The sequence below is a fragment of the Callithrix jacchus genome, chromosome 22 (genome assembly GCF_049354715.1).
Source record: "Callithrix jacchus isolate 240 chromosome 22, calJac240_pri, whole genome shotgun sequence".
NCBI lineage: Eukaryota > Metazoa > Chordata > Mammalia > Primates > Cebidae > Callithrix > Callithrix jacchus.
The window spans coordinates 46,321,195-46,348,646 of record NC_133523.1 but is presented as its reverse complement, the minus strand read 5'-3'; the positions used below and the strand labels follow the sequence as shown (position 1 = coordinate 46,348,646).

Here is a 27,452-nt window from a genome sequence, read left to right as displayed (position 1 = left end):
GAAAAAGCTCCAAATTCCCACAGTTTGTCTCATCAAGGATTTCTCAATTGCTTGTCCTCATGGAAATGGGGACAGTGCTTGTGGACTTACTCAAAGCTTAGGCTTCCCTCTTTCTCCAAGCCTCTGACTGTTGGACCGCTCTTGGGCATTGAAATTCAGAACAATGTCTATTTCTTTCTTTCTTTTTTTTCCTTGAGATATAGTTTTGCTGTTGTTGCCCAGGCTGGAGTGCAATGGCGCGATCTCACTGCAACCTCTTCCTTTTGGGTTCAAATGATTCTTCTGCTTCAGGCTCCTGCGTAGCTGGGACTACAGGTGCACCCCACCACGCCCCACTAATTTTTGTATTTTTAGTAGAGACGGGGTTTCACCATGTTGGCCAGGATGGTGTCGATCTCTTGACCTCACGATCTGCCCGCCTCGGCCTCCCAAAGTGCTGGGATTACAAGTGTGAGCCCAGCCAAGTTGTCCTTTCTTGAGAGTTCATGTGAAAGAAAATAACCTGCCTGCCATTTATCCTTAGAAATATTGCAAAATTAATTTTTCTCTAAGGGAAAATAAATCCAAACCACTTCTGAAGAGCATTTTATTGGTTTTGTTATCCACACATGACAGAACATTGAGTAACAGAAAACAAAGAAAATATCTAAAATGTGTTACAATTTTAAAATGAAATGTTAATTGTCTTATTTCAGAATGTACATAGTGAATTTGAAATTACAATATATTTAGAAATTAATGACATGGTGATGTTAGTGTTGATGAAAAGAGTCAAACTCTGTAAAATATTTGAAGAAATTTACTCTGAGCCAAATAAATATGAGTGCCCATGGCCTGTGACAGTCCACAAGAGGTCCTGAGAACATGTGCCCAAAGTAGTTTGGCACAGCTTGGTTTTGACATTTTAGAGAGACATGAGACATCAATCAGATACATTTAAGAAATACACTGGTTTGGCTCGGAAAGGGGACAGCTCAAAGGGGCGGTGGTGGAGGTTTCAGGTTATAGGTGAATTGAAACATTTTCTTGTTAACAATCAGTTGAGTGTCCATGTCTGGTGGCTCATGCCTGTAATCCCCACCACTTTGGGAGGCTGAGGCGGATGGATCACAAGGTCAGGAGTTCGACACCATCCTGGCCAATATGGTAAAACCCTGTCTCTACTAAAAAAAAAATACAAAAATTAGTTCAGCATGGTGGCATGCACCTGTAATCCCAACTACTTGGGAGGCTGAGGGAGGAGTCTTTAGACAAACTCGACCAATTGTTTTTGTTGGGTTTTTTTTGTTTTTTTTTTTTTTTTTAGATAAAGTCTTGATCTGTCACCTAGGCTGGAGTGCAGTGGGGCAATTTTGGCTCACTGCAACCTCTGCCTCCCAAGTAGCTGGGATTACAGGCACCCGCCACTGCACCTGGCTAATTTTTATATTTTTAGTAGAGACAGAGTTTCACCATGTTGGCCAGGCTGGTTTCCAACTCCTGACCTCGTGTTCCATTCACCTCAGCCTCCCAAAGTGCTGGGATTACAGGTGTGAGCCACCACGCCTGGTCTAATTTTTGTATTTTTAGTAGAGATGAGGGTTCACCCTGTTGGCCAGGCTGGTCCCAAACTCCTGACCTCAAGTGATCCACCTGCCTCGGCCTCCCAAAATGTTGGGATTACAGGCATCAGCCACCACGCCTAGCCCAAAATTATTTTGAAGTATTATAGTGGCTGCCCTTTGAGATAATATATGACAATTATTTTCTATTCAGATCCTAGTTAATCTGTTCAGGATTGGGAGGGTCTGGAAGAAAAAGATCCAGCTATGTTAATAGAGATTATTTACAGATGCAGATTTCCCCCACAAAAAAACAGCCTTGCAGGGCCATTTCAAAATATGGCAAAGAAACATGTTTTGGGGTAAAATATTTTGATTTTCTTCTTTTTTTTTTTTTTGAGACAGAGTTTCGCTCTTGTCACTCAGGCTGGAGTGCAATGGCGTGATCTCGGCTCACCGCAACCTCCGCCTCCTGGGTTCAGGCAATTCTCCTGCCGCAGCCTTCCTGAGTAGCTGGGACTACAGGCGCGCGCCACCACGTCCAGCTAATTTTTGTATTTTTAGTAGAGACGGGGTTTCACCTTGTTGACCAGGATGGTCTCCATCTCTTGACCTCGTGATCCACCTGCCTCAGCCTCCCAAAGTGCTGGGATTACAGGCATGAGCCAACTGCGCCTGGCCCAGAAACTGCTTCTTATTTAAAGCATAAATTGGTGTTCTAACTTAACACTGAATCTGAAACCATCTTTGCAAAAACTATGATAGTGAAAGAAAGAAAACTTAATTGTCAATTATTACCACAGAAGCTGTGTTTGCTCATTCTTGGGCATTGGATCAGCTAACTATGGGAGGAATTTTGTTTATAGTTATCACTTTGAAGCAAGGACAATAGTTGTCACTTCCCAAACTGACCCTCTCAGGTGATCTATATCACCTTTGTAAGATTGATGAAAGGCCACAAAGTTAGGATTACGGTCTTTGAGGTGTTTTTCAGACTTTCCCAAATGGGCAGACCAGCTCAGGCCACCTGGACCTCTTTTTAAATTTTTTTTTTTTTTTTTTTTTTTTGAGATGGAGTTTCGCACTTGTTACCCAGGCTGGAGTGCAATGGCACGATCACAGCTCACGGCAACCTCCGCCTCCTGGGTTCAGGCAATTCTCCTGCCTCAGCCTCCTGAGTAGCTGGGATTACAGGAACGCGTCACCATGCCCAGCTAATTTTTTGTATATTTTTTAGTAGAGACGGGGTTTCACCATGTTGACCAGGATGGTCTCGATCTCTTGACCTTGTAATCCACCAGCCTCGGCCTCCCAAAGTGCTGGGATTACAGGCTCGAGCCACCGTGCCCGGCCTCTAAATTTTTTTTTTTTTAACCTCTGGTATTCAACCACCTGGACCTCCTCACTGGTAGCAGAGAACTGGCACCACCCGGTCCTGTGACCCCCTCACCTAAAAACTTAGCTCCAGGAGGCTGTTTTGGACCATCCTATGATTTCCTCCCCAACCAATTAGCCACACCAATTCCCTATCCACTTGCTCCAAATTATCCTCAAAACCCTTAGTCTCCCAGCTTTTCGGGAGATGGATTTGAGAATTAAATTTCTTCTCTCCCATTTGTTCGACTTGGCTAGCCCTGCAATTATTTAACTCTTTCTTTGCTAAAAACCCTGCTGTTTTCAGTGCACTTTCGTCTTCTGGGCAGAGACGAGATGAATCTGGATGATGATAGACTTAGCTTCCCTTACCTTGCACCCCAGGTGTTGTTGCTATGAAAGTTTCTGGACCAGGAGCAGTGGCTAGCGCCTGTAATCTCAGCACTTTGGGAGGCCAAGGCGTGTAGTCACCTGAGGTCAGGAGTTCAAGACCAACCAGCCTGACCAACATGGTAAATCCCAGTCTGGAGGTCTACACGAAAAATACAAAAAACATTACCCATGTGTGGTGGTGCATACCTGCAATCCCAGCTACTCAGGAGGCTGAGGCAGGAGAAATCGCTTGAACCAGGGAGGCGGAGGTTGCAGTGAGCTGTACTCCAGCCTGCGCAACAAGAGCGAAACTTCATCTTAAAAAAAAAAAAAAATTCTGCAAGTAAATACGGAGTTGAGTCTCTGGCATTAATGGAGACTAGAAAATAGAGGGATTTCTATTTTGTTCTGTGGGCCGTCCGTATGTAACTGGACTATCACTGCATACAGAGTTTGCAATTTCACCACGATTCTAGGGCTTTTAAATTGTTAAACTTAATTTCGATAGCAGGAATTTTCCTGAATCTAATCACAGACTTTGCTCCCCACCCCAGGGAGATCCTGCTGAGTTGACTCAGCATCACTTGTTAATATCGCTTCCTTTTTTTTTTTTTAAGAACAAAACAGGTATATTTCTATTAGACTACCTGATACAGAAGATAGTGTGGTATGGATGGATAGTATGAATGACAAATAATACAAATATATTTTATTTGAAATAAAAATGCATACACAGCTCAATGGGTCACTTGGAAACAAACTGTTGCTTGACTATATTACTGAGCAAAAACAAAACTGAAGCACAAACACCTTTCTTTTTTGACATGTATCTGGAGATAGGAAGACACTAATTGATTTTTTAAAAAACTGACCTTCACTTAAGGCCTGGTCATTGAAGTGTAAACAATGTAAATGAATCCACCATTACCAGTTGTCATATCATATCTATGTCACCTGTGTATTCTGAGATTACACACAGACCTGCCAATATACCTGGGAAAGGTTATTTTATCACAGTTACACTTGAGTTCTTGACAGGCAGGACAGAGGAAGAGTAACTTGAAATAAGTTTTACATCCTATTTAGAAGAAATCACTAGTATTTCCTTAAATAACAGGTTACAATAGAAAGATACTGCCTGGAAGTTAATATCGCCTAACCCGGAAAATAGAAATGCCCTGGGAGCCAGAAGAGGAAAGCACAGGCCCCGCCTCCTCCTTTTTTCCCTTCCCAATCCGCAGCTTGCTGGGCCCGCCTGTCGCGCTGCGCGCGCAGCTTCCTTCAGACCCGGAAGCAGATTGCGCGGAGTCACCCCTGGGCCGCAAACACATTGGTTTCCCACAGTCTGTTAAGCTTAAACTTGCCCTTCGCGGCCCTCTGGTGCTTCGATACCCGGGATCTGCAGGTTCGTATACCCCTAAAAATACCCTCACCGCAAGTAAGTCACACGTCGCCGTGAGACCCGGGGTCGTGTCTATGATTTTGTGGTGAAACCATTCTGAGGCTGGATCCGTCCCGATCTCTCTGCCGTCTGGTCACGTAGACAAGTCTTTTCGTTCCATGTTCCCGTTTAAAACCTTTTACTGACTCCCTCCCGTCCCGCACCACCTACAGCCCTCATCCACGAGGTGAATTCGGGTCTGTCCGGTTCCCGAGCCTCGCCCTCCTCGGCCACTGGAGCGCAGCGTCGCAGGACCCGGGCCGCGTCCTCTGCCTGGTCCTGGGATCCTCCTGCAGACCCCACCCCTCTCCTAAGGCGCTGTCGCCCCCACCTCCCTGCTCCTCGTGCCGGGCCTGCTGCTCCCCAGTCCTCCCCTGAGCCCGCGTTGGCGAGGTGCCCGCGGCCTGTCCTGCTCCAGCCCCTGGAAAGTGTGCTCCTCCGGGATCAGGCGGCTTACTCCAAACCCTCCTGTGAATGTGTGGACCCAGGGGATCTGGAGACAGAGACAGGACTGAGAGAGAAGCAGAAAAACGAGAGGAAAGGATGGGAGAAACCCGGCCAGGTGCTGTGGCTCACGCCTATAATCCCAGCACTTTGGGAGGCCAAGGCGGGTGGATCACGAGGTCAAGAGATCGAGACCATCCTGGTCAACAAGGTGAAACCCCGTCTCTACTAAAAATACAAAAAAAAAAAAAAATTAGCTGGGCATGGTGGCTCGGGAGGCTGAGGCAGGAGAATTGCTTGAACCCGGAAAGCGGAAGTTGCAGTGAGCCGAGATCGCGCCATTGCACTCCAGTCTGGGTAACAAGAGCGAAGCTCCGTCTCAAAAAAAAAAAAAAAAAAAATGAATGAGGGAAACCCGTAAACAAATGACATGGTAGACAATGGGTGAGGGATTTGCAGAAGGAATTGAGAGAAGGAACTGAGAAAGTAACAGGGAAACAACAGGAGAAATGTACAGAAAAGCTCGATGTCCAGAAAGATGAAGGACAGCAAGTTAAGGAGCAAGACAGCAAAGAGGAGGCCTCTCAGACAGAGTAGGGGAAGGAGGGATTTGGAGCCGCTGCAGACAGAGCAGCAGCATGATGGTGGGACAGCGAGAGAGGACAGGTGGTGACAAGGAGAGCAGGGGGAGGCCTGGGCATGGGGTGGGGGCTGCCAGAGAGTGGGGACGGGGTGTAACAGGGAAGAGGGAGTTTCACATAGAGTGCCAAGGGGCAGCAGAAGGGGACAATTGAAAGATTGGGGAGAAAGAGTGGTTGCAGTGGGCACACCTGTAATCCCAACACTTTGAGATCCCGAGGCAGGCGGATCACGAGATCAGGAGTTCAAGACCTGCCTGGCCAACATAGTGAAACCCCATCTCGACTAAAAATACAAAAAAACTGTGCTCGCTTCGGCAGCACATATACTAAAATTGGAACAATACAGAGAAGATTAGCATGGCCCCTGCGCAAGGATGACGGGCAGATTCCCGAAGCGTTCCGTATTTTGCTCAGTCTGCGAAGATCGTTTCCGTATCAGCTAACCTAGCAGTAAGGAAATAGTGAGGCTAAGCAAAAACGAGCACCCAATAACGAAATTGTGATTTTCATTACCCAAAAAAAAAAAAATTAGCCTCGAGTGGTGGCTCGTGCCTGTAGTCCCAGCTACTTGGGAGGCTGAGGCAGGAGAATCACTTGAACCCGGGAGGTGGAGGTTGCAGTGAGCCAAGATCATGCCATTGCACTTCAGCCTGAGCGACACGCTGAGATTCTGTCTCAGAAAAAAAGAAAGATAGGGGAAAGGAGGAGTAAGAGGCAAAAGAAGTTGCAAGCATAGAGCAGAACATATGAAACAGAAGGATTCGAAGGAAGAAGGGGAGAAAGCAGCGGAGGAGAGAGGCACAAAAGAAGGACCGGAAACCCAGGAGGAAACAAAAAAGCTAGAGAGACTCAGGTGACAATGAGAGATACAGAGTGAGGGAAGGAAACAGTCATGACAAAAGAGGGATACAGATGAGTGGTGGATTGATTGTATCTGATAATTGTGACAACCTGTTGATTTCTCTCATGATAAATTTAAATTTTCTCTAAATTGTACATATGAGAATAAGAATTTCAAAACTCAGGCCGGGACCTCCCTGACCTCCTCTCCTGCCTGTGTCCTCCTGGCTCCCTCTGTTCCAGCCACGCAGGCCTCTTTCCTGTTCGTGGTGGGGGCGGGGCGGTTGCTTCTGCCTCGAGGCCTTCACTTGGGCTGTCCCTCTGCTGGAACTCCCTGGCCCCAAGACTGCAGGTGGCAAACAAGCTCACCAGATCGCTGTTCTGGTATGACTCCTCAGTCCAGGCTTCTGTAACTCTCCCTCTGCCCGCCATTTGGCATTCCAGCCATACCCTCACCTTAACCTCTGGTCCATATAGACTGCTCTGCGTGTTTGTTTATGCTTCTTTGTGCTCCACTGCCTGGATCCTGGTGACAGGGCCTCGGGGAGAGCAGGGCCAGAATGTGGGGGCTGTGCTGCCCTTGCTGCCTCTGAATGCAGAGTAACCCTTGCTTTAGACCCCTGAGGCATTTTGCAGATAGATCTCGTGTGTGTGTGTGTGTGTGTGTGTGTGTGTGTGTGTGTGTGTGATGGAGTTTCTTGTCCAGGCTGGAGTGCAATGGCCCCATCTTGGCACTGCAACCTCCGCCTCCTGGGTTCAAGTGATTCTCCTGCCTCAACCCATAGCTGGGATCACAGGTGCCACCACGACCTGCTAATGTTTTTTGTACTTTAGTAGAGACAGCAATTCACCATGTTGGCGAGGCTAGTCTTGAACTCCTGACCTCAGGTGATTCACTTTCCTTGGTCTCTGAAAGTGTGGGGATTATAGGCGTGAGCCACCACACCCAGCCCTCACTTGCATTTTATTGGACTTTTCCATAAGTATAAGAGATTATTATATATATTTTCTGGCCAGGCGAGGTGGCTCAGCATGAGTCTGAGGTAGGAAAATCACTTGAACCCGGGAAGTAGAGGTTGCAATGAGCCGAGATTGCGCCATTGCACTCCAGCCTGGACAACAAGAATGAAATTGTCTCTTAAAAAAAAAATTTATATATATGTGGAACAATTTTGAAGTTCTAGAATTACATTATTTAGTTCACATATGAAAATTGTTGTTTATACTGTTTTTCTTTCTATCTGAATTTCAAATACATTTCACCTGGTTCCAGTCAGTCTTAAGTCCTGGTGCTATCCGGTTCTCTGGCTCTTGTTCGCTGCCTCTTCCATGAATCTCTACACCACAACCAGAAAATGTTCCTACTTACACTCAATATGACATCGATAGAAAGAAGCAAAAAAAAACAGTCATTAAAGTTCTAAGTTCTTAAGAACCTTTCTGTGCCTATATGTACAAAGTCATTTTTCTCTATTTTGTTTTCTTCCTTTGAGACAGGGTCTGGCTCTGTCACTCAAGCTAGAGTGCTCAGTCCCAGCTCACTATAGCCTCAACCTTCTGGGCTCAAGCAGTCCTCCCACCTCAGCCTCCCAAAGTATTGGGATTTCAGCTGTGAGATACCACACATGGCCTGGAAGTTCTTTTAGGCTGACTGACGACACCATGGACTACATGGTAACGTCTGTGACCTGCACTTACACCTCCAGATGAATTCCTGGAACTAGAAAGTCTGAAGTAATTGGAAAACCTCAAAAGGGAAAAATGACCAACCCATGCAGTGCCTAATTAACTTTGAGACATTCTTCTATTGTTTATTCCTGCCTCAACTGATAAGGCAACTGGATTTTGTAACCAGTCTTGCTCAACTGATAGGTCAACCTATCAGTGACTGCAGACCCTATGACCCCCTCCCAGCTTGCAAAAACCACCCTGAACTGTAACTTATGTAACTTTCTGCTGCCCACCCCAAACCTATAAAACCATCTCCTGTCCCACCACCCTGCACTGACTCTTTTCAGACTCAGCCCACCTGTACCCAGGTGAATAAACACAGCCATGTTGCTCACACAAAGCCTGTTTAGGGGGCTCCTTCTTTCAGATTACATGTTTTAACATGCCTTATTTTTTCTTCTGTGGAGTGACTCATGTGCTTCTGATGATAATTATGAAGTGAAATTTCTTCCCCTCCTCTCCCCTCCCCTTTCTTCCTTTTCTTCCTTTCATTTGTTCGTTCATTCACTCATTGTATTTTGTGTGAATTCAAATTTATTAATTTATTTTTTATTTTTATTATTTTTTTTTTTTGCCAATCAGTTTGAGCTTATGAGGTTGCTCAGGTTAGCCTTGAACTGATGACCTCGCCTTTGCGAGCACCATGACCTCCGGCGGGAGCCACTTTGGACCCCCTCAAATTTATTAATTTATTATCAGGTCACTAATGTTCTCCTGGTCATAATTCTGAAGTGAAATTTATTAATTTGGGATACATACACATTAATTTTCATTCACTCATGAACATCTATATATCTACTAATTAGTATTATTTTCGGTGGGGCTGGGGGTACAAGGTCTCATGCTGACACCTAGGCCTGAGTACAGTGGCACAATCTCTGCTCACTGCAACCTCCACCTCCTGGATTCAAGGGATTCTCTCACCTCAGCCTCCTGAGTAGCTGGTATTACAGGTACATACCACCATACCCCACTAACTTTTTTGTATTTTTAGTAGAGACGGGGTTTCACCATGTTGGCCAGGCTGGTTCTCGAACGCCTGACCTCAGGTGATCTACCTGCCTTGGACTCCCAAAGTGCTGGGATTACAGGCGTGAGCCACCAGGCCCGGTTGATATATCTACGAATTATACACCAGTAGGATCCTTTACCTCGTGTTTTCTTTTTAAAATTTGGTCATACAGGCCGGGCGTGGTGGCTCACGCCTATAATCCCAGCACTTTGGGAGGCCAAGGCAGGTGGATCACGAGATCAAGAGATCGAGACCATCCTGGTCAACATGGTAAAACCCCGTCTCTACTAAAAATACAAACAATTAGCTGGGCACGGTGGTGCGCGCCTGTAGTCCCAGCTACTCGGGAGACTGAGGCAGGAGAATTGCCTGAACCCAGAAGGCAGAGGTTGTGGTGAGCCGAGATCGTGCCATTGCACTCCAACCTGAGTAACAACAGCGAAACTCCGTCTCCAAAAAAAAAAAAAAAACTTGGTCATACATGTTTTCTTTCTTTTCTTTTTTTTTTGAGACAGAGTGTCACTCTGTCACCTAGGCTGGAGTAGAGACAAGGTTTCACCATGTTGGCCAGGCTGGTCCTAAACTCCTGACCTCACATGATCTGCCCAACTCGGCCTCCCAGAGTACTGGGATTACAGGCATGAGCCACTGCATTTAGCCTCAAAAAAATAAGACTAGGCTGGGCACAGTGGTTTACGCCTATAATCCCCACACTTTGGGAGGCTAAGGCAGGCAGATCACAAGGTCAGTATCCAGCCTGGCCAAAACGAGGAAACCCTGTCTCTACTAAAAATACAAACATTAGGGCTGGCCGTGGTGGCTCATGCCTGTAATCCCAGCTACTCCAGAGGCTGAGGTCGGAGGATCACTTGAACTTGGGAGGCAGAGGTTGCAGCAGGTCGAGATTATGCCACTGCAGTCAGGCCTGTCTCAACAAAAAAGAAACACTGTGAGGGATGCCGACCTACCAGATCTAAACCCTCCAGTTTTTGCAAGAGTAGAATAGCCGATGATTTAAGACAACGCTTTCAGTCCTATGCAGAAGTGCTTAAAGGCAGTAGTGGTGTAAATACTTTTTTTTTTTTGAGACGGAGTTTCGCTGTTTTTACCCAGGCTGGAGTGCAATGGCGCGATCTTGGCTCACTGCAACCTCCGCCTCCTGGGTTCAGGCAATTCTCCTGCCTCAGCCTCCCGAGTAGCTGGGACTACAAGCGCGCACCACCGTGCCCAGCTAATTTTTTGTATTTTTAGTAGAGATGGGGTTTCACCATGTTGACCAGGATGGTCTCGATCTCTTGACCTCATGATCCACCCGCCTTGGCCTCCCAAAGTGCTGGGATTACAGGCTTGAGCCACCGCGCCCGGCCGGTGTAAATACTTCTAATGATTAGTGTTGGGCTTACTGGACATGCCTTTGAAAAACATGCATTCGTTCCTCCCATCACAATGTTCTGTCTAAAAGGTAGGTACAAATAAAAACATTTGATAGGTAAAATTAAAGATGAAATTAAGACAAAGAAAATTTTGGTTGAAATTCTTTGTATACTGGGAGAGGCAAACTGGCAGTTCTATGGCACAAACCAGGAAATGCCGATAGAGTAAAGATCACTAAACCAGTCTGTGTCAAATTGAAAATGTTGGCCGGGCGCAGTGACTCACACCTGTAATCCCAGCACCTTGGGAGGCTGAGGCAGGTGGATCTTGAGGTCAGGAGTGGAAGACCAGCATGGCCAACATGGTGAAACTCTGTATCTACTATCTCTACTAAAGACGCACAAAAAATTAGCTGGGCATGGTGGCGCAGACCTGTAGACCAGCCTCTACTGAAATAGAAAAATTAGCTGGGCGTGCTTTTTTGAAACCTCAAATTGTCCAACTTGATGCCAGCAAGAGCCTCTTTGCAAACCCTTCTGTTGTTTGTTTTGTTTTGTTTGAGAGGGAGTCTTACTCTGTCACCCAAGCTGAAGTGCAGTGGCGTAATCTTGGCTCACTGCAACCTCTTCCTCCCAGGTTCAAGTGATTCTCCTGCCTCAGCCTTCTAAGTAGATGTGATTACAGGTGAGTGCCACCACACCCAGCTAATTTTTTATACTTTTGGTAGATATGGGGTTTCACCATGTTGGCCAGGCTGCTCTCGAACTCCTGACCTCAGGTGATCCACCCACCTCAGCCTACCAAAGTGCTGGGATTACATCTGTGAGTCACCAGGCCCAGCCCCAGACATTTCTTTATACCAGTGTGAGAATGGACTAATGGTAACTTAGAAAACAGAGCAAGACGTACCGAATGTGTATTTGTTATAGAAAAGAGGAAGCTCTATTGGTGCAGAAGCTCATGCCTATAATCCCAGCTCTTTGTGAGGCCAAGGTGGGCAGATCATCTGAGGTCAGAAGTTTGAGAACAGCCTGGCCACAACGTGAAGCACTGTCTGTACTAAAAATGTAAAAATTAGCCAGGTATGGAGGCAGGCACCTGTTTCCCAGCTACTCAGGAGGCTGAGGCAGGAGAATCACTTGAACCTAGGAGGTGAAGGTTGTAGTGAGCCAAGATCGCACCCCTGCACTCCAGCCTGGGCAACAGAGCAAGACTCCATCTAGGGAGGAAAGAAAAAAGGCTCTCCAAACGAGTTTAGAAAACAGAAGCCTTTGCTGGGCGTGGTGGCTCACGCCTGTAATCAACAGCACTTAGAGAGGCCACAGTAGATGGATCACCTGAGGTCAGGATTTCGAGAGCATCCTGACCAGTATGGTGAAACCCCATCTCTATTAATATAAAAATTAGCCGGGCATGGTGGCATGCATCTTTAGTCCCAGCTAGTTGGGAGGCTAAGACAGGAGAATTTCTTGAACCCAGTAGGCAGAGGTTGCAGTGAGCTTAGATCCTGTCACTGCACTCCTGGGTGAAGCCTGGGTGACAGCGAGATTCTCTCTCTAAAAAAACAAGGGTTTACAGAGGGGCTCTTGCTGACCTCAAGTTGGACAATTTGAGTTTTTGAAAAAGTTTTCAATGGATTGAATAACACCAAACCTCTACAAAAACCATGAGTTTATAATATTCCTAAGATCGCAGAACCCACTGGAGGTTCGTGATGTACGCTCCTTTGTCCTTTATTATTTCTGAGAATTTAGATAGAAAAAGGAAACCGGGTTTTCCTTTTTTTTCTGACATATGGTGATTTCGTGTAACACAGTAGCTGATCAGTAAAACAGCTTTGTCTCAACAGAATCAGAAGAAGAGCAGAAGGAATGTTAAAATTCAAAATTTACAATTTTTCTTTTTTCTGTTTCTTTTTTTATTTGAGATGGAGTTTTGCTCTTGTTACCCAGGCTGTAGTGCGATGGCGCGATCTCAGGTCACCGCAACCTCCGCCTCCTGGGTTCAGGCAGTTCTCCTGCCTCAGCCTCCCGAGTAGCTGGGATTACAGGCATGCACCACCACACTTGACTAATTTTGTATTTTTAGTAGCAACAGGGTTTCTCCATGTTAGTCATGCTGGTCTCAAACTCCCAACCTCATGTGATCCACCTGCCTCAGCCTCCCAAAGTGATGGGATTCTAGGCATTAGCCATGGCACCCAGCTTTACCTTTTCTTTTCTTTTGGACACGGAGTCTTGCCCTGTCATCCAGGATGGAGTGCAGTTGCACAATCTAGGTTCACTGCAACCTTCGCCTCCCAGGTTCAGTCGATTCTCCTGCCTCAGCCTCCTGAGTAGCTGAGATTACAGGCAACCACCATCATGCCTGGCTAATTTTTGTATTTTTATAAAGATGGGGTTTCAGCATGTTGGCCAGGGTGGTCTCGAACTCATGACCTCATGTGATGTGCCCCCATCAGCCTCCCAAAGCGCTGGCATTTCAATTCCCAATAAAACAAAGGAATTCAGAGACATTCATTGATAAATGAAAAAACAGCCCAGGTATGGTGGCTCATGCCTGTAATCCCAGCAGTTTGGGAGGCCATGGCAGGTAGATCACTTGAGGCCAGGAGTTGGAGACCAGGCCAGGCCTGGTAGACCATCTCTCTAATAAAAATGGAAAAATTAGCCAGGTGTGGTGGTGTATACCTACTATCCTAGCTGCTTGAGAGGCTCAGGCAGGAGAGTTGCCTGAAACTGTGAGGTGGAGGTTGCAGTGATCCAGGATCATGTTACTGCACTCCAGCCCGGGTAACATGGTGAAATCATGTCTCTGCAAAACAATACAAAATTTGTCCAGCCATGGTGGTGCATGCCTGTGGTTCCAGCTACTCAGAAAGCCTGAGGTGGGAAGATCGCTGGGGCCCAGGAGGTTGAGGCTGCAGCGAGCTGTGATCGTACCACTGCATTCCAGCCTGTGTGACTGAGAAACGCTATTACTTTTTTTTTTTTTTTTTTTTTGAGAGGAAATCTCGCTCTTTTGCCCACGCTAGAGTGCAATGGCGAGGTTTTGGCTCACTTAACCTGTACCTCCAGGGTTCAAGCCATTCCCCTGCCTCAGCCTCTCAAGTAGCTGGGATTATAGGCATGCATCACTACGCCTGGCTAATTTTTGTATTTTTAGTAGACACGAGGTTTCACCATGTTGGCCAGGGTGGCCTTGAACTCCTGACCCTCATGATCCGCCCGCCTCAACCTCCGTAAGTGCTGATATTACAGGCATGAGCCACCGCACCCAGCCTAGTCTGCTTTTCAAGATCAAACCAATGTACATCTGACATTTATTGATTTATCTCTCATGTCTCCCCAAAATGTATAAAACCCAGCTACTTTCGGTCCTCATCAGCTGCAAAACCTCATGAAGCTCTGTCATAGGCATATCCTTAACCTTGGCAATGTAAACTTTCTAAATTAATTGAGACCTCTTAGATACTTTTGATTCACAAGCTCATGAACACGGAAGAAATCAAGATAGAAAACAAACTAGATCTAATGGAAAGCATAAAATAAGTTCATAAATCTGGACTCCTTCATATATATTGAACATAGAGGAAATACTCTTCTCAAACTTTGTGTGTTTATATTAGATCACATTCTAAACATACTTCTAACAGTAAACACCCATTCTATGTAATTTTAGCCAATTGAAAAGTGCAATAATAAGTTATCAATTGTATACGTGCATAATACTTCCTAGTATTTCCCGTAGCATTGCTTGCTATTTACGTTATTGGAGTAGATGCGCAGTCTGTCTTTGATACATTACTGGGGGGTTGTCTTCCATAACTGTGCTTATGACTGTCTGGCACATGAGTGGAAAAACTATTAGGGAACTAGGAACCTAGGACAGCCAAGATGACACATTTTCAAGTCCTGTAAAACTAGGAAGGTGTATTCTTTTCTGCTCACGCATGGTTAATGGTTCAGGAAAACAGCTTAATGATCTCTACAAGGACAGACCCCTACGGAAATAACAATGTCCACATGATCCAATATCTCATGACAATATATGCTTTTAAGATAAGTACAGTCATGCTTTCAAGTACTTGCACACTAAAATACCAAGGATAGTTTTACATAAACAAAGTACGAAGTTTTGTCACACCGTCAGCCAACCAGCAGGTAGAACTGGCTTAGCTTTTACGTAGGCCCCTATACAAGAAAAACTTGAAACAGAGGAGGCATTCCCCCTGCTTTCTTTTCTTTCTTTCTTTCTTTCTTTCTTTCTTTTTTTTTTTTTTTTTTTGAGACGGAGTTTCCCACTGGTTGCCCAGGCTGGAGTGCAATGGTGTGATCTGGGCTCACGGCAATCTTGCCCTCCTGGGTTCAAGCCATTCTCCTGTCTTAGCCTCCCAAAGTGCTGGGATTACAGGAGTGAGCCACTGCACCCGGCAAACTGGTAGCTTTCAGTAAACTTTCTGTGGAGCTGAGGGCCCCACAGGGTCGTGGGTGTCTCTTATGCTGTGCTGAGGTGCAGGATCAGAGAAATAAAGAGGCAGGACACAGAAGTAAAAGGAAAACGCAGCTGGGCTCAGGGGGCCACACCACCTATAAGCGGAGTCAGGCGAGGCCCCAAATGTCCAGAAGCGTGAGTATTTATTGTGTTTAGGTTAGGGGGCAGGGCAGTGAGTGAAATCATCTTTAAGGATATTGATAGGGTCATGAGCAATAAAACATGGGGTCCACCCCATTAGGTCACCTAGGCCAGGAGGGGGACAGTGCACAGCAAGGGACACGTTCCCACAAAGGCAAAGGCCGTGTGCAGTAAGAGGTCCACCCCCATTAGGTCACCTAGGCTTGAAGGTGGGCCGTGCGCAGTGAAGAGGGTACAGTGTGCAATACTTCTATGTATGGGCAAACTACTTCTAAGAAGATTTATAGGAGGATGCTTTAAGTCACACAGCAGTGACAGAGCTATCGGTGTACCGCCGCCTGCTGTCAGCTTCCAGTGGGTTCTCTGGGAAGATGCTTTTGGAGCAGCACAGCCGCAAGAGCTGATAAAGTTCACAGTCACCAAGGTGGATTGCCGGTCTGAGGGCAGCTTTACAATACTGAACACTGTCACCTGGGCCATGGGTTCTTGTCCTGGTATAACTGTTTTTCCCTTAAATCATGCTCTGCTCTGTGTCTGCTCTAGGCATTCCTCTGATTATAAGGTTCTTACTCCTTAATTCATGCGCTGCACTGTGTCTGCTCGAGGCATTCCTCTGATTATAAGGTTCTTACTCCTTAATTCATGCGCTGCACTGTGTCTGCTCGAGGCATTCCTCTGATTATAAGGTTCTTACTCCTTAATTCATGCGCTGCACTGTGTCTGCTCGAGGCATTCCTCTGATTATAAGGTTCTTACTCCTTAATTCATGCGCTGCACTGTGTCTGCTCGAGGCATTCCTCTGATTATAAGGTTCTTACTCCTTAATTCATGCGCTGCACTGTGTCTGCTCGAGGCATTCCTCTGATTATAAGGTTCTTACTCCTTAATTCATGCTCTGCACTGTGTCTGCTCTAGGCATTCCTCTGATTATAAGGTTCTTACTCCTTAATTCATGCTCTGCACTGTGTCTGCTCGAGGCATTCCTCTGATTATAAGGTTCTTACTCCTTAATTCATGCTCTGCACTGTGTCTGCTCTAGGCATTCCTCTGATTATAAGGTTCTTACTCCTTAATTCATGCGCTGCACTGTGTCTGCTCGAGGCATTCCTCTGATTATAAGGTTCTTACTCCTTAATTCATGCGCTGCACTGTGTCTGCTCGAGGCATTCCTCTATGAACTCAGATAAATCAAAGACTGTCAAGCAACTGGAGGTCTGGGGCTCAGGAGGATTTACCAGTTGCACACAGAGAAGCTTGAACTCCTTGGGGCTTCGGTGGGCCCCTACTGGTACCTTAACTCCGGCATTTGAAGAGATTATTCTGAGCCAAATATGAGTGACCATGGACTGTGACACGGCCCTCAGGAGGTCCTGAGAATATGTGCCCAAGGTGGTCGGGGTAGAGCTTGGTTTTATCTATTTTTGCGAGGCATGAGACATCAATCAAATAGATTTAAGAAATACATTGGTTTGGTTCAGAAAGGCAGGACAATAAGGAGAGGAGAGGTTCCAGGCTATAGGTGAATTTAAACACTTCTGGTTGATAATTGATTGAGTTTATCTGAAGACCTGGGAATAATTGAAAGGAATATCAGGTTAAAGTGAGGAAAGAGACCCAGGCATCTGGGATTCCCTCCCCCCTCTGTCATCCACAGTGCATCTCAATAGAAGAGAGAGAACAGGCCAGCTGGCACCTCCTGAATCTCCTTCCTGTAGGTGGCAGGCTTGGTCTTGGGGAAACTCTGAAAGACACTGTTTTTACTTAAAACAAGATCAAACTCAAAACCTTTTCAAATGTGAGTCCTAAAACTGTAAACCCGAACCCTTTCATATGTGATTCCTGAAACTATAAACCTAAGATTGTTCCACGTGTAATACCTAAAGTTAAGCCTATGTAAAGGCAGAACCTTCCTTTGTTAGACGAGCTGAATTTGGACAGATTATTCCTCAGCTCTTGGCTGTAATAATAAACCCTTTCCTTTATTATTATTACCCTTTCCTTTCCCATTCAGCGTTCGGGAGCTCTGTTTCTCACAGCCCATCCTGCTACAAAAGTAAAGGATTGTGGATGGCCTCAGAAAGACAGCAGGTTGTGAAATGTTTCTCTTCAAACCTTCAAAGGGTGCTGGCTCTCAGTTGATTATGTTTTGGACCTGGGAAGGAAGGAAGGAAAAAAAAGAGGGAAGGAACGTGGATATACAATGTGGATTTTCCCCATAAGAGACTTAGCAGGTCAATTTCAAGGTATGGCAAGAAAACTGCTTTTGGGGTAAAACCGTTTGATTTTCTTCTTTGTTATGTCACAGTCAGATTGGAAAGTAAGACACGATATACAGGGTCAAATAAAACCCATCTGATGAGAATTTGGTTTGTAGGGCATGGACTCCCCAGATCCCATAGGTAGGAATTTGGGTTAGATTTAAAAAGTCAGAGCTTAGTCCCCAAAGGGAACAACCGGGCAATTTATATACACCGTTAAAAAGTCAGTGCTGCCGGGCACGGTGGCTCACGCCTATAATCCCAGCACTTTGGGAGGCTGAGGTGGGTGGATCACGAGATCAAGAGATTGAGACCATCCTGGTCAGCGAGGTGAAACCCCGTCTCTACTAAAAATACAAAAATTAGCTGGGCATGGTGGCGTGTGCCTGTAATCCCAGCTACCCGGGAGGCTGAGGCAGGAGAATTGCTTGAACCCAGAAGGCGCAGGTTGCGGTGAGCCGAGATCGTGCCATTGCACTCAAGTCTGGGTAACAAGAGTGAAACTACGTCTCAAAAAAAAAAAGTCAGTGCTTTTTCTTTTTTGCTTTCTTTCTTTTTTTTTTTTTTTTTTTTTTTTTTTTCACGAAGACAGTGAGGGAGTCCTGCTGCTGGAGGGAGTCTTTGTCGCCCAAACTGGCCCGGACGCCAGGGCTTAGTCACCGTCCTGCACCTGCTTCCCGAGTAGCTGGGACCTCAGGCGCGGCTTTGCTGCTGTGTTTAAGCAGCAGGTGGTGACCTCACTCCTCCTTGCCCTGAGTCCTCCGTCCAGCACCCTAGGCGGTGGCCCTAGGGAAGTCTCTGAAGCTGAGCACAGGGTGGGGACTCCCTTCCAAGTCTATAGGGAAAGAAAGGGAGAGGATGTCTACTCTGTTCTGTGGGCCGTCAGCATGAAATTGCACATTCCACCACGCAGTGCTTTTTTTTTTTTGAGACGGAGTTTCGCTCTTGTTACCCAGGCTGGAGTGCAATGGCGCGATCTCGGCTCACCGCAACCTCCGCCTCCTGGGTTCAGGCAATTCTCCTGCCTCAGCCTCCTGAGTAGCTGGGACTACAGGCACGCGCCACCATGCCCAGCTAATTTTTTGTATTTTTAGTAGAGACGGGGTTCCACCATGTTGACCAGGATGGTCTCGATCTCTTGACCTCGTGATCCACCCGCCTCGGCCTCCCAAAGTGCTGGGTGGGATTACAGGCGTGAGCCACCGCACCCGGCATGGCAGTGCTTTGTATTTCACATCTAGTTTGCATTCCTGTCCTAGACAACTTCGAAGCTGTGAAATTAAATTTCTTTTTCTTTTTTTTGAGACGGAGTCTCGCTCTGTCGCCCACGCTGGAGTGCAATGGCGCGATCTCGGCTCACTGCAACCTCTGCCTCCCGGGTCAAGCGATTCTCCTGCCTCAGCCTCCCAAGTAGCTGGGACTACAGGCGCCTGCCACCACACCCATCTAACTTTGTATTTTTAGTAGAGATAGGCGTACACTGTGTTAGCCAGGATGGTCTCGATCTCTTGACCTCGTCATCCACCCGCCTCCGCCTCCCAAAGTGCTGGGATTACAGGCGTGAGCCACCGCGCCCGGCCTGGAATTCCATTTCTAAAATTAATTTTAGTAGCAAGGAACTTTCCCGGATCCAATTACCGCCCCAGGCTGAATCCTCAGGGAGGTCGCAGTTCCCAGCCTGCTGAGCTGCTCAAGCCTCACTGGCAGGTTTCGCCCCCAAAACCCGGAAAATTGAGACTTTGGGAGCAAGGGCGGAGGGAAGCTCAGGCTCTACCAGTTCCACGACCCCATAGACTCTGCCCAGTCTAGGCCTCTTTTCCTCCACGCCAGGCCCGGAGTCCTTTATGCCCCGCCCCTGCCTCGCTGAGGCACGCCCACCGCGCTGGTCCCGCCCCTGTTTCGCCGAGGCCCCGCCCACCGCGCTGGTCCCGCCCTGGCCTGGTTTTTGTCCTGCTGGCGCTCAGATTCGCTCAAACCCGGAAGCGGATCGCGTGGAGCGCAGGTCCCGCGGGGCTGCGTGAGTTTCTATGTTAAATCTGCGGTTCGCAGGCCCCCGGCGCTTTTGTTCCGGGGACCTGGGATCCCAAAAGACATGGAAATTTACGCCCCTCTCCCTCTACCCAGAGTAAATTGAGACGTCTCCTTGAGAGTCCCGAGTCTCTTCCTTTCGGGTTGAAAGTCAGTCTGAGGCTGTTCCCGTCTCCGGTCTTTCCGCCGTGGAGCACTGCACACACCTGTCGCGGAGTTTTCCTGCCCGGTAGCCTTCCTGACCCCTCTTCCCGCCCGCACTTTAAAAGTTCTCGCCCGCGAACTGGATCCCCGCCCTGGGCGCCCCCCTGCTTCGCCCTTGGCACCTGGAGCGCAGCGCCGCAGCCCCAGTCCTCTGCCTGGTCCTGGGATCCTGCAGACCCCACCCTTGTACGAAGGTGCAATCGCCTCCCACCTCCCTCCTCGCGCCTGGTCCTGCGGCTCTCAGTTCCAACCCTTGGAAACTGCTCTACCTGGAGGCAGCCATCTTAACCCATCCTCTCCCTGTTTTAACGGAAGGCAGGCTAGAGTGTGAGATGTCCAGGTTCTTAGTTGTTGAACATAGAATTGAAACAAAACAAAACAAAAACTCATGAACAAAGTAACAAAAGATTGAAGCGGCGAAACCAGGGATTACTGAAGCAAAACAGGACTCCACAGGGTGGGAGTGGGCCTGAGCGAGTGTCTCCAGGGCCCCAATTACCAAGTTGAGGTTGTGTTAAAGTCTTTATTTTGAAATCCTATGGGCTACTTTTTTTCTGGAGGAAAGCTTTGGCCATTGGCCAATGAAATGCTGAGGTGAATTAGCCCGAGGCCAGAGCAGATGGGGGTGCCCTATGCAGAAGGGGTAGCCGGGGCTTGGCGGTGGCCATTCCTGGGTAGTTTCCCTTTTCCGCTAAGACGTGGTGGAAGGTGGAGGGCCGTAGAGAGAGTAGCCTTTGATCCTTTGGAATTACATTTCTCTTTCTTTCTTTCTTTTTTTTTTTTAAGACAGAGTCTTGCTCTGTCGCCCAGGCTGGAGTGCAGTAGTGCGTTCCCGGCCAAACTCTGTCTCAATAATAAATAAAATACAATATTGGAGATAAATTACATTTGTAAGTGTTGTAATTTACAATATAAAAAGGAAGTAGCACGTATACATGAAAGCAGTACGAAAATACAGTACTTTACAAATCGTTTTGAGTTTTGGGCGAAAAATGTTTCAAGGCTTCATCCCTGGGGCTCCGCACTCCCAAGACCTCTCTGACCCCACCTGCTACTTGTGTCCTCCTCACTCCTGCTCCAGCCACGCGGGCCTCTTTTCTGTTACTGGGGCTGAGGTTGCTCCTGTCTCAGGGCCTTCACCTGGGCTGTCCCTCTGCCTAGGACTCTCTGGCCCCTCAGCTGCAGGGGACAAGCAGCCTTTCTCCCCGGGGTCTTTGTGCTGATACCTTCTTTATAGAAACCTTTGTGATTTTCCATAACTCCCATTTGACATCGGAGTACCACCTTCACCCCAGTTCTGATCTATTTCACCTGTTCTGTGTGATTCTTTTTGCTTCTTTGCTGTTCACTGTCTAGACCCTGGTGAGAACCCAAGGGGAGAGCAGAGCCAAAAGGTGGGGCTGTGCTGGGCTGGCCCCCATGAGTGGAGCTTAGCCCTGGCTTCACCTTAGGGTGCTCAGGCATTTTGCAAAAGCATCTTTTATGCTGCTTTACCAGAGATTACCATTCTCATAGGATGGGGTCTCTCCTCAGTAATACTTCCAGTGGCACAGGTGATTCTAATCTATGTCCAGCATTGAACATCCCGGCAATTTCCTCCATTTCTGAGAGCTGAGATCAGCCTGTTATTTCCAGAGAGTTGAGGGGGATATGCTGTGCATGGAGTTTGGTTAGGGTGGGATCTGTGCTCTGAGGGGGGGCTCAGTCCAGCCCAACTCCCCACTGCTGCAGCGTGTTTGTGGGCTTCTGGAGGGGAGTGAGATCTGGAGAGAGATGTCAAGGTCACCCTTGTGGGTCTTCCTGTAGGACTTTCTTCTTTTTTTTTTTGAGACAGAGTTTCGCTCTTGTTACCCAGGCTGGAGTGCAATGGCAGGGTCTCGGCTCACTGCAACCTCCGCCTCCTGGGTTCAGGCAATTCTCCTGCCTCAGCCTCCTTAGTAGCTGGAATTACAGGCACACACCACCATGCCCAGCTAATTGTTTGTATTTTTAGTAGAGATGGGGTTTCACCTTGTTGACCAGGATGGTCTTGATCTCTTGACCTCGTGATCCACACGCCTAGGTCTCCCAAAGTGCTAGGATTACAGGCGTGAGCCACCGTGCCCGGCCTCCTGTAGGACTTTCTTATCCCTGCATCATTGCTGGTGCAGTGGGCAGCAGAGGACCATCTTTCTACAGGGTGAGGTCTTCCCTCTGTGTGTGCTTTTGGCACAGAGAGGGAGCGAGTGGTTTCTAAACATTAAATCTCATATATTTTTCACATACAGGATCCATTTCTAAAGACTCATGTTATGTGAGGAAACCATCCAGAAGAGGAAAGAAAAGGAGCCAGGCATGGCTCTTCCTCAGGTAAAGTGACACTCCACAGTGGATTCATCTGTCTGTCTCTGTAGGGTCCAGCCCTACAGGGTCCCATGAGTCCTTTTCTCTGGTGTGGAAACGAGAAACTGGAAATAAAAGACAAAGATAGAGAAAACAGAGTTTGGGCCCAGGGGTCCACTGCCCACCAAAGCACAGAGTCCTGCAGTGGCGCGTGCCGGACACTCTGATTTTACTGAGTACAAAGCAGGGGAAGGCAGGTAGGATGAGGTCATGGTGGTCAGTGACAGGGTCAGGTAAATCATGTGTCTCGGAGACAGGGCCCAAGACTTTGAAGAAGGCGAAGTGAGGAGAAAACCTACGGCGTCAGTACCTTTTTCATACTTGTCAAGAAATAACAAGGTCACTAAGATTTGTGTTACTATCTCCAATAGAACCCAGTCTTCAGGCTAAAAGAAAAAAAAAAAAACGGAAGGAAAAAAAAATTGGTGTTACTATTACTAATTCTTCAAAGGAAAAGAGGAACCAGGTGCAGAAGCGGAACTTGAAAGTAGACATGGAACGTGACGGCTGAAACACAGCACCACATAGAGACAATGAAGTCTCCGGATGTCTGTGGGTCTCCCTGACAGCTGTCAGGCTTACCGCAAGAGCTTGGGAGAGCAGAGTTTTCTCCTCACTCCTTCGAGGAAGGAGACGTCTTGGCCATCTTGGATATCTCCTTCCACTGGCTAAACAGTGGGCGCTTTCACAGCACTGACACTGACACAGCTGAGGTGCCCTCCAGCAGCCCTTATGCGGGTGCGACAGTGAGCTTAGAGCATCTTGCCTTAGGGTCACCTCTTTTCCAACGCCACTTCAGTGCCATACTTCTTGACCTGAGACTTGGTAAGATTAAAGATTATACAGTTATATGTACAGAGAGATTTCTGATTACATGTGGATAGCTTTGTGATGACATATAATGACATGCAGGAATGACTATGTGGCTGTATCTAACTCTTTCCTGATTCTGGATTTATATGAGAACAGGCTGCGGCTTCAGAGCCTTGCCTTGGCTCTTGCAGGGTTTCCCCCTCCACGTCTTTCCTTTCTGAGAAGCCAGGTATTGTAGTAGCCTGTCTGTTCTGAGTCTGAAGTGTCCTGCCTGACACGTGTGCTCGCACTCACCTGTGCCTTCTCAGTCCCTCTCATCTCCTCTTAGATTCTGTCTCCTATAATCCAGTGACACAAGTTTCCGTAGAGGCTGCACTGGGCATGGTCCTGGGAAGGGCTCAGCAGACATGGATAGACACGGGGTTTGGGCCCCGTGGTTCAGTGCTGCTGGGCAGCAGGGATTGTTCAGACGCCACATCTAGTTTAGCTCATTGAAGGCTGGATCGGAGAGAAAGTACATGTGAAAGTCATACATTAGGCTGGGCACTGTGATGCATGCCTGTAATCCCAGCACTTTGGGAGGCTGAGGCAGGTGGGTCACCTAAGATCGGGAGTTTGAGACCAGTCTGACCAGCATGGAGGAACCCTGGTTTCTAACAAAAATACAAAAAAAGTCACCTGGGCATGGTGGTGCATGCCTGTAATCCCAGCTTCTGAGGAGGCTGAGGCAGAAGAATCGCTTGAACTGGGGAGGCAGAGGTTGCAGTGAGCCCAGATCATGCCACTGCACTCCAGCCTGAGTAACAACAGCAAAATCTGTCTCCAAAAAAAAAAAAAAGTTATACATTAATGTGCCCTTATATCTGGTAAACTCTGGAAAAGGAGACAAATAAGGGGAGATATTTTGTGTTTAATTTTGTAATGCATTTAAAGCCAAACTTCTTTACTTAAAGGAGATAGGGTGTCACTCTGTGGCCCAGTCAGGAGTGCCATGGTACAATTCTGGTTTACAGCAGCCTCAAACTCCTGGGGTCAAGTGATCCCCACATTAGCCTCCCCAGGAGGTAGGATGACAGGCATGTGCCACCACATCGGGCTAATTCTTTCATTTGTCATTATATAGAGATGGGATCTTGCTATTTTGTCCAGGCTGGAGTATGGCGGTGCCATCAAAGCTCACTATAGCCTGAGCTCCTGGCCTTGAGTCCATCCCAGCCTCCCAAACTGCTGGGATTACAAATGTGAAACAGCCAGCCTGGCTGGACGCTGCACTTTTTTTGGTGGGGGTAGGTGTTGGGAAGCAGCCCAACCCTGTGCGTGGGTGCGCCATGTCCCTGGCAGTGACGAGGGAGTGAGAAAAGAAATAAAGACACAATAGAATTTATAGCATGGGTCCAGGGATCCAGCGCACTCTCCGGGACCCCGGTTGGCACTGAGCTCTGGGCTCCAAGCATTTTTATTAGGTGTATTGTTAGTCTTGCAGGCGGTGGGGAGCTGGGGTAAGGAGGAAGGTAGCCTGCGGGAGAGCATGTGTCTGCAGCATTCAATAGCAAACTAAGAAACGCTAAGGACACTGAGACTTTATCGCCCATTTTCTAACCAGGTGCTTTGGCAACAGGTGCAGCGGATGAGGATGAGGCCCCATAAGGTCTGACCACACACAACGCACCAAGGGGTGTGGTCTCCCCAGCGTTGTGGACACAGGGCAATTGGAATTGCTCCATATTCTGAGAACACAGGCAGAGCCTGTGGCGTTCTGGTGTCTCTGCCTGCAAGGCTTTCCTCCCTAGTCTTATGAGCAGGGATGGCATTTCCTTCCCGGAACCTTCTGCCTAAGCTCCCTTTACGAGATCCTCACACAAACTCTGTGTTGGGAAGATCTGTGGGACCGAAGCAGTTTCTTTTCCGTTTTGCAGCTGCACGGCAGCGTTCCGCGGTTGTAGGGCGCTCTCAGATGTCTTTTCCATAGGCCTCCTGTACCACTTGACCTCTGCTTTTATTTTTTTATTTTTTATTTTTATTTATTTATTTTTTTGAGACGGAGTTTCGCTCTCGTTACCCAGGCTGGAGTGCAATGGCGCGATCTCGGCTCACCGCAACCTCTGCCTTTTGGGCTTAGGCAATTCTCCTGCCTCAGCCTCCCGAGTAGCTGGGATTACAGGCACGCACCACCATGCCCAGCTAATTTTTATATTTTTAGTAGAGATGGGGTTTCACCATGTTGACCAGGATGGCCTCGATCTCTTGACCTTGTGATCCACCCGCCTCGGCCTCCCAAAGTGCTGGGATTACAGGCTTGAGCCACCGCGCCCAGCCTACATTCTATGTTTTATTTTTTATGCGTAGTGAACTAGATAAGTAAGGGCAATGCATATATATAGAATTGCAGTATTGCCTAGCTGTGACATAGATGTGGTTGTGGCATCATAATTGCACCCTCTGACACTGTTAGTTCTTTTTGTAGCTGAGACTAAGGTGCCTGCCACCACTCCCAACTAATTTTTTTTGTATTTTTAGTAAAGATGGGGTTTCACCATGTTGGCCAGGCTGGTCTCAAACTTCTGACCTCATGATCCACTCGTCTCGGCCTCCCAGAGAGCTGGGATTACACGCATGAGACAGTGCTCCCAACTCTTCTTCCTTATCATGCTGTGTATTTTCTTGACCTCACACCATCAGAAGGTAGTGATCTTAACATGTATTTCAGTTCTTATATTGGTGCTGGTAGTAAGTAGAAATTGTGGCTTTTTTCTTTGGAGAGAATCGTTTAGAATTCTGCAGGCTGTATCAATGTACTTATTATTTGCTTGCTGGTTTTATCATAGGTTACAAATTTTACCAACTTCTATGATTCTACATATGGCTCTTTGGTATGTGGTATGTAATATAACACTCATTACATCATAAAGTGCCACAAGGCACGGTGGCTCATGCCTGTAATCCTAGAATTTTGGGAGGCTGAGGCGGATGGATCACTTGGCGTTTGAAACCAGCCTGGCCAACTTGGTGAAACCCCATCTCTACTAAAAGTACCTCATCTCAACTAAGTTTAGCCAGGCAGCGGGGAACATGCCTGTAACCCCAGCTACTACTCAGGAGGCTGAGGCTGAAGAATCACTTGAACCCAGGAGGCGGAGGTTGCAGTGAGCCGAGATAGCACCATTTCACTCTATCCTAGGTGACAAAGGATGCCTCTGTCTCAAAAAAATAAAAATACAAAAAATTGTTTTAAAAATGTCCCAAGTGCCTATTCTGCATGGATATAGGAAATTTTATGATACATATTTAGAAAAATACTGTATTAACTTTTCTTTTCCTTTTTTTTCTTTTTCTTGAAACAGAGTCTCACTTGTCACCCAGGCTGAAGTGCAGGAGTGCAATCTCAGCTCACTGCAACCTCTGCCTCCCAGTTTCAAGCAAGTCTTGTGCCTGAGGCTCTCAAGTAGCTATTTACCAGGGTGGTATATTGTGTAGTCCTTTAGCATTTATTTGTATACAGTACATATGCTGTCAGTAGGAAGAATATTTATTTTTCTCTTCATTGATGTGACAGTGGTATGTGTTTTGCAAACTGTTATACACTTGAGGGTCACAGTGGAAAAGTACTCCTTATTTTAGGCTCACACACGCTGGTGCCCTGTCAGTGTTTTCTCATGATACTGGATACAGGCTTCTGTAGAAATGATTCCAAGTCCATGTAATTGCCATAATTGCTATTTACTTATTTATTGATTTATTGGATCACCCTTTATTTATTAAAGAATCTCATTCCTTTTGTGTTACCAAACGTGGGAGATAATGCTTGAAAGCTTAAAATAAGTATTTTGTGGGTGTCATATTTGCACATTTCAGTATCGTTTACCCTCTGTACTGAATTGGATATTTTCCAGATATCTCTTCCAAATGCATGATGAAGACGTTCCCGTCAACAGGGCCGGGCAATACAGAAACGTTCCACACGGGAACACTGGAAACGCACGAAAGTCATCACGGTGGAGAGTTTTGCTTTCAGGAAATTGAGAAAGATATTCATGACTTTGAGTTTCAGTGGCAAGAACATGAAAGAAATACCCATGAAGCACCCAGGACAAAAATCAAAAAGTTGACTAGTAATACAGAGCAATATGATGAAAGGCAGGCTGGAAACAAGCCCGAAAAAGGTCAGCTGGGATTAAGCTTTCATTCCCATCTGCCTGAACGCAAGTATTTCCGACCAAAAGGAAAGTTGGTAATGAAATTGAGAAGTCTATCAATGATGCTTCCTTGGTTTCAGCATTCCCAGTAATTTTTTGTGGGCCCCAAACCCACCTTTCTAATAACTATGACAACAATTTCCTCCATTCTTCACTACTCACACAAGAA

At 47.0% G+C, this 27,452-nt stretch overlaps 1 protein-coding gene and 1 non-coding gene across 2 annotated transcripts in view; both read left to right on the top strand.

The window, feature by feature from the left end:
* Positions 1-27,452, top strand: part of LOC128928141 (putative protein ZNF321) — a 94,496-nt gene that overhangs the window by 64,402 nt on the left and 2,642 nt on the right. The window contains 2 exon segments of the mRNA XM_054249296.2: positions 26,981-27,307; positions 27,310-27,450. Coding sequence (XP_054105271.2) covers positions 26,981-27,307; positions 27,310-27,450 — 468 coding nt within the window.
* LOC118150328 (U6 spliceosomal RNA) lies at positions 6,116-6,222 on the top strand. Its single transcript, XR_004738441.2, has one exon. It is a non-coding gene; the product is annotated as a U6 spliceosomal RNA (small nuclear RNA).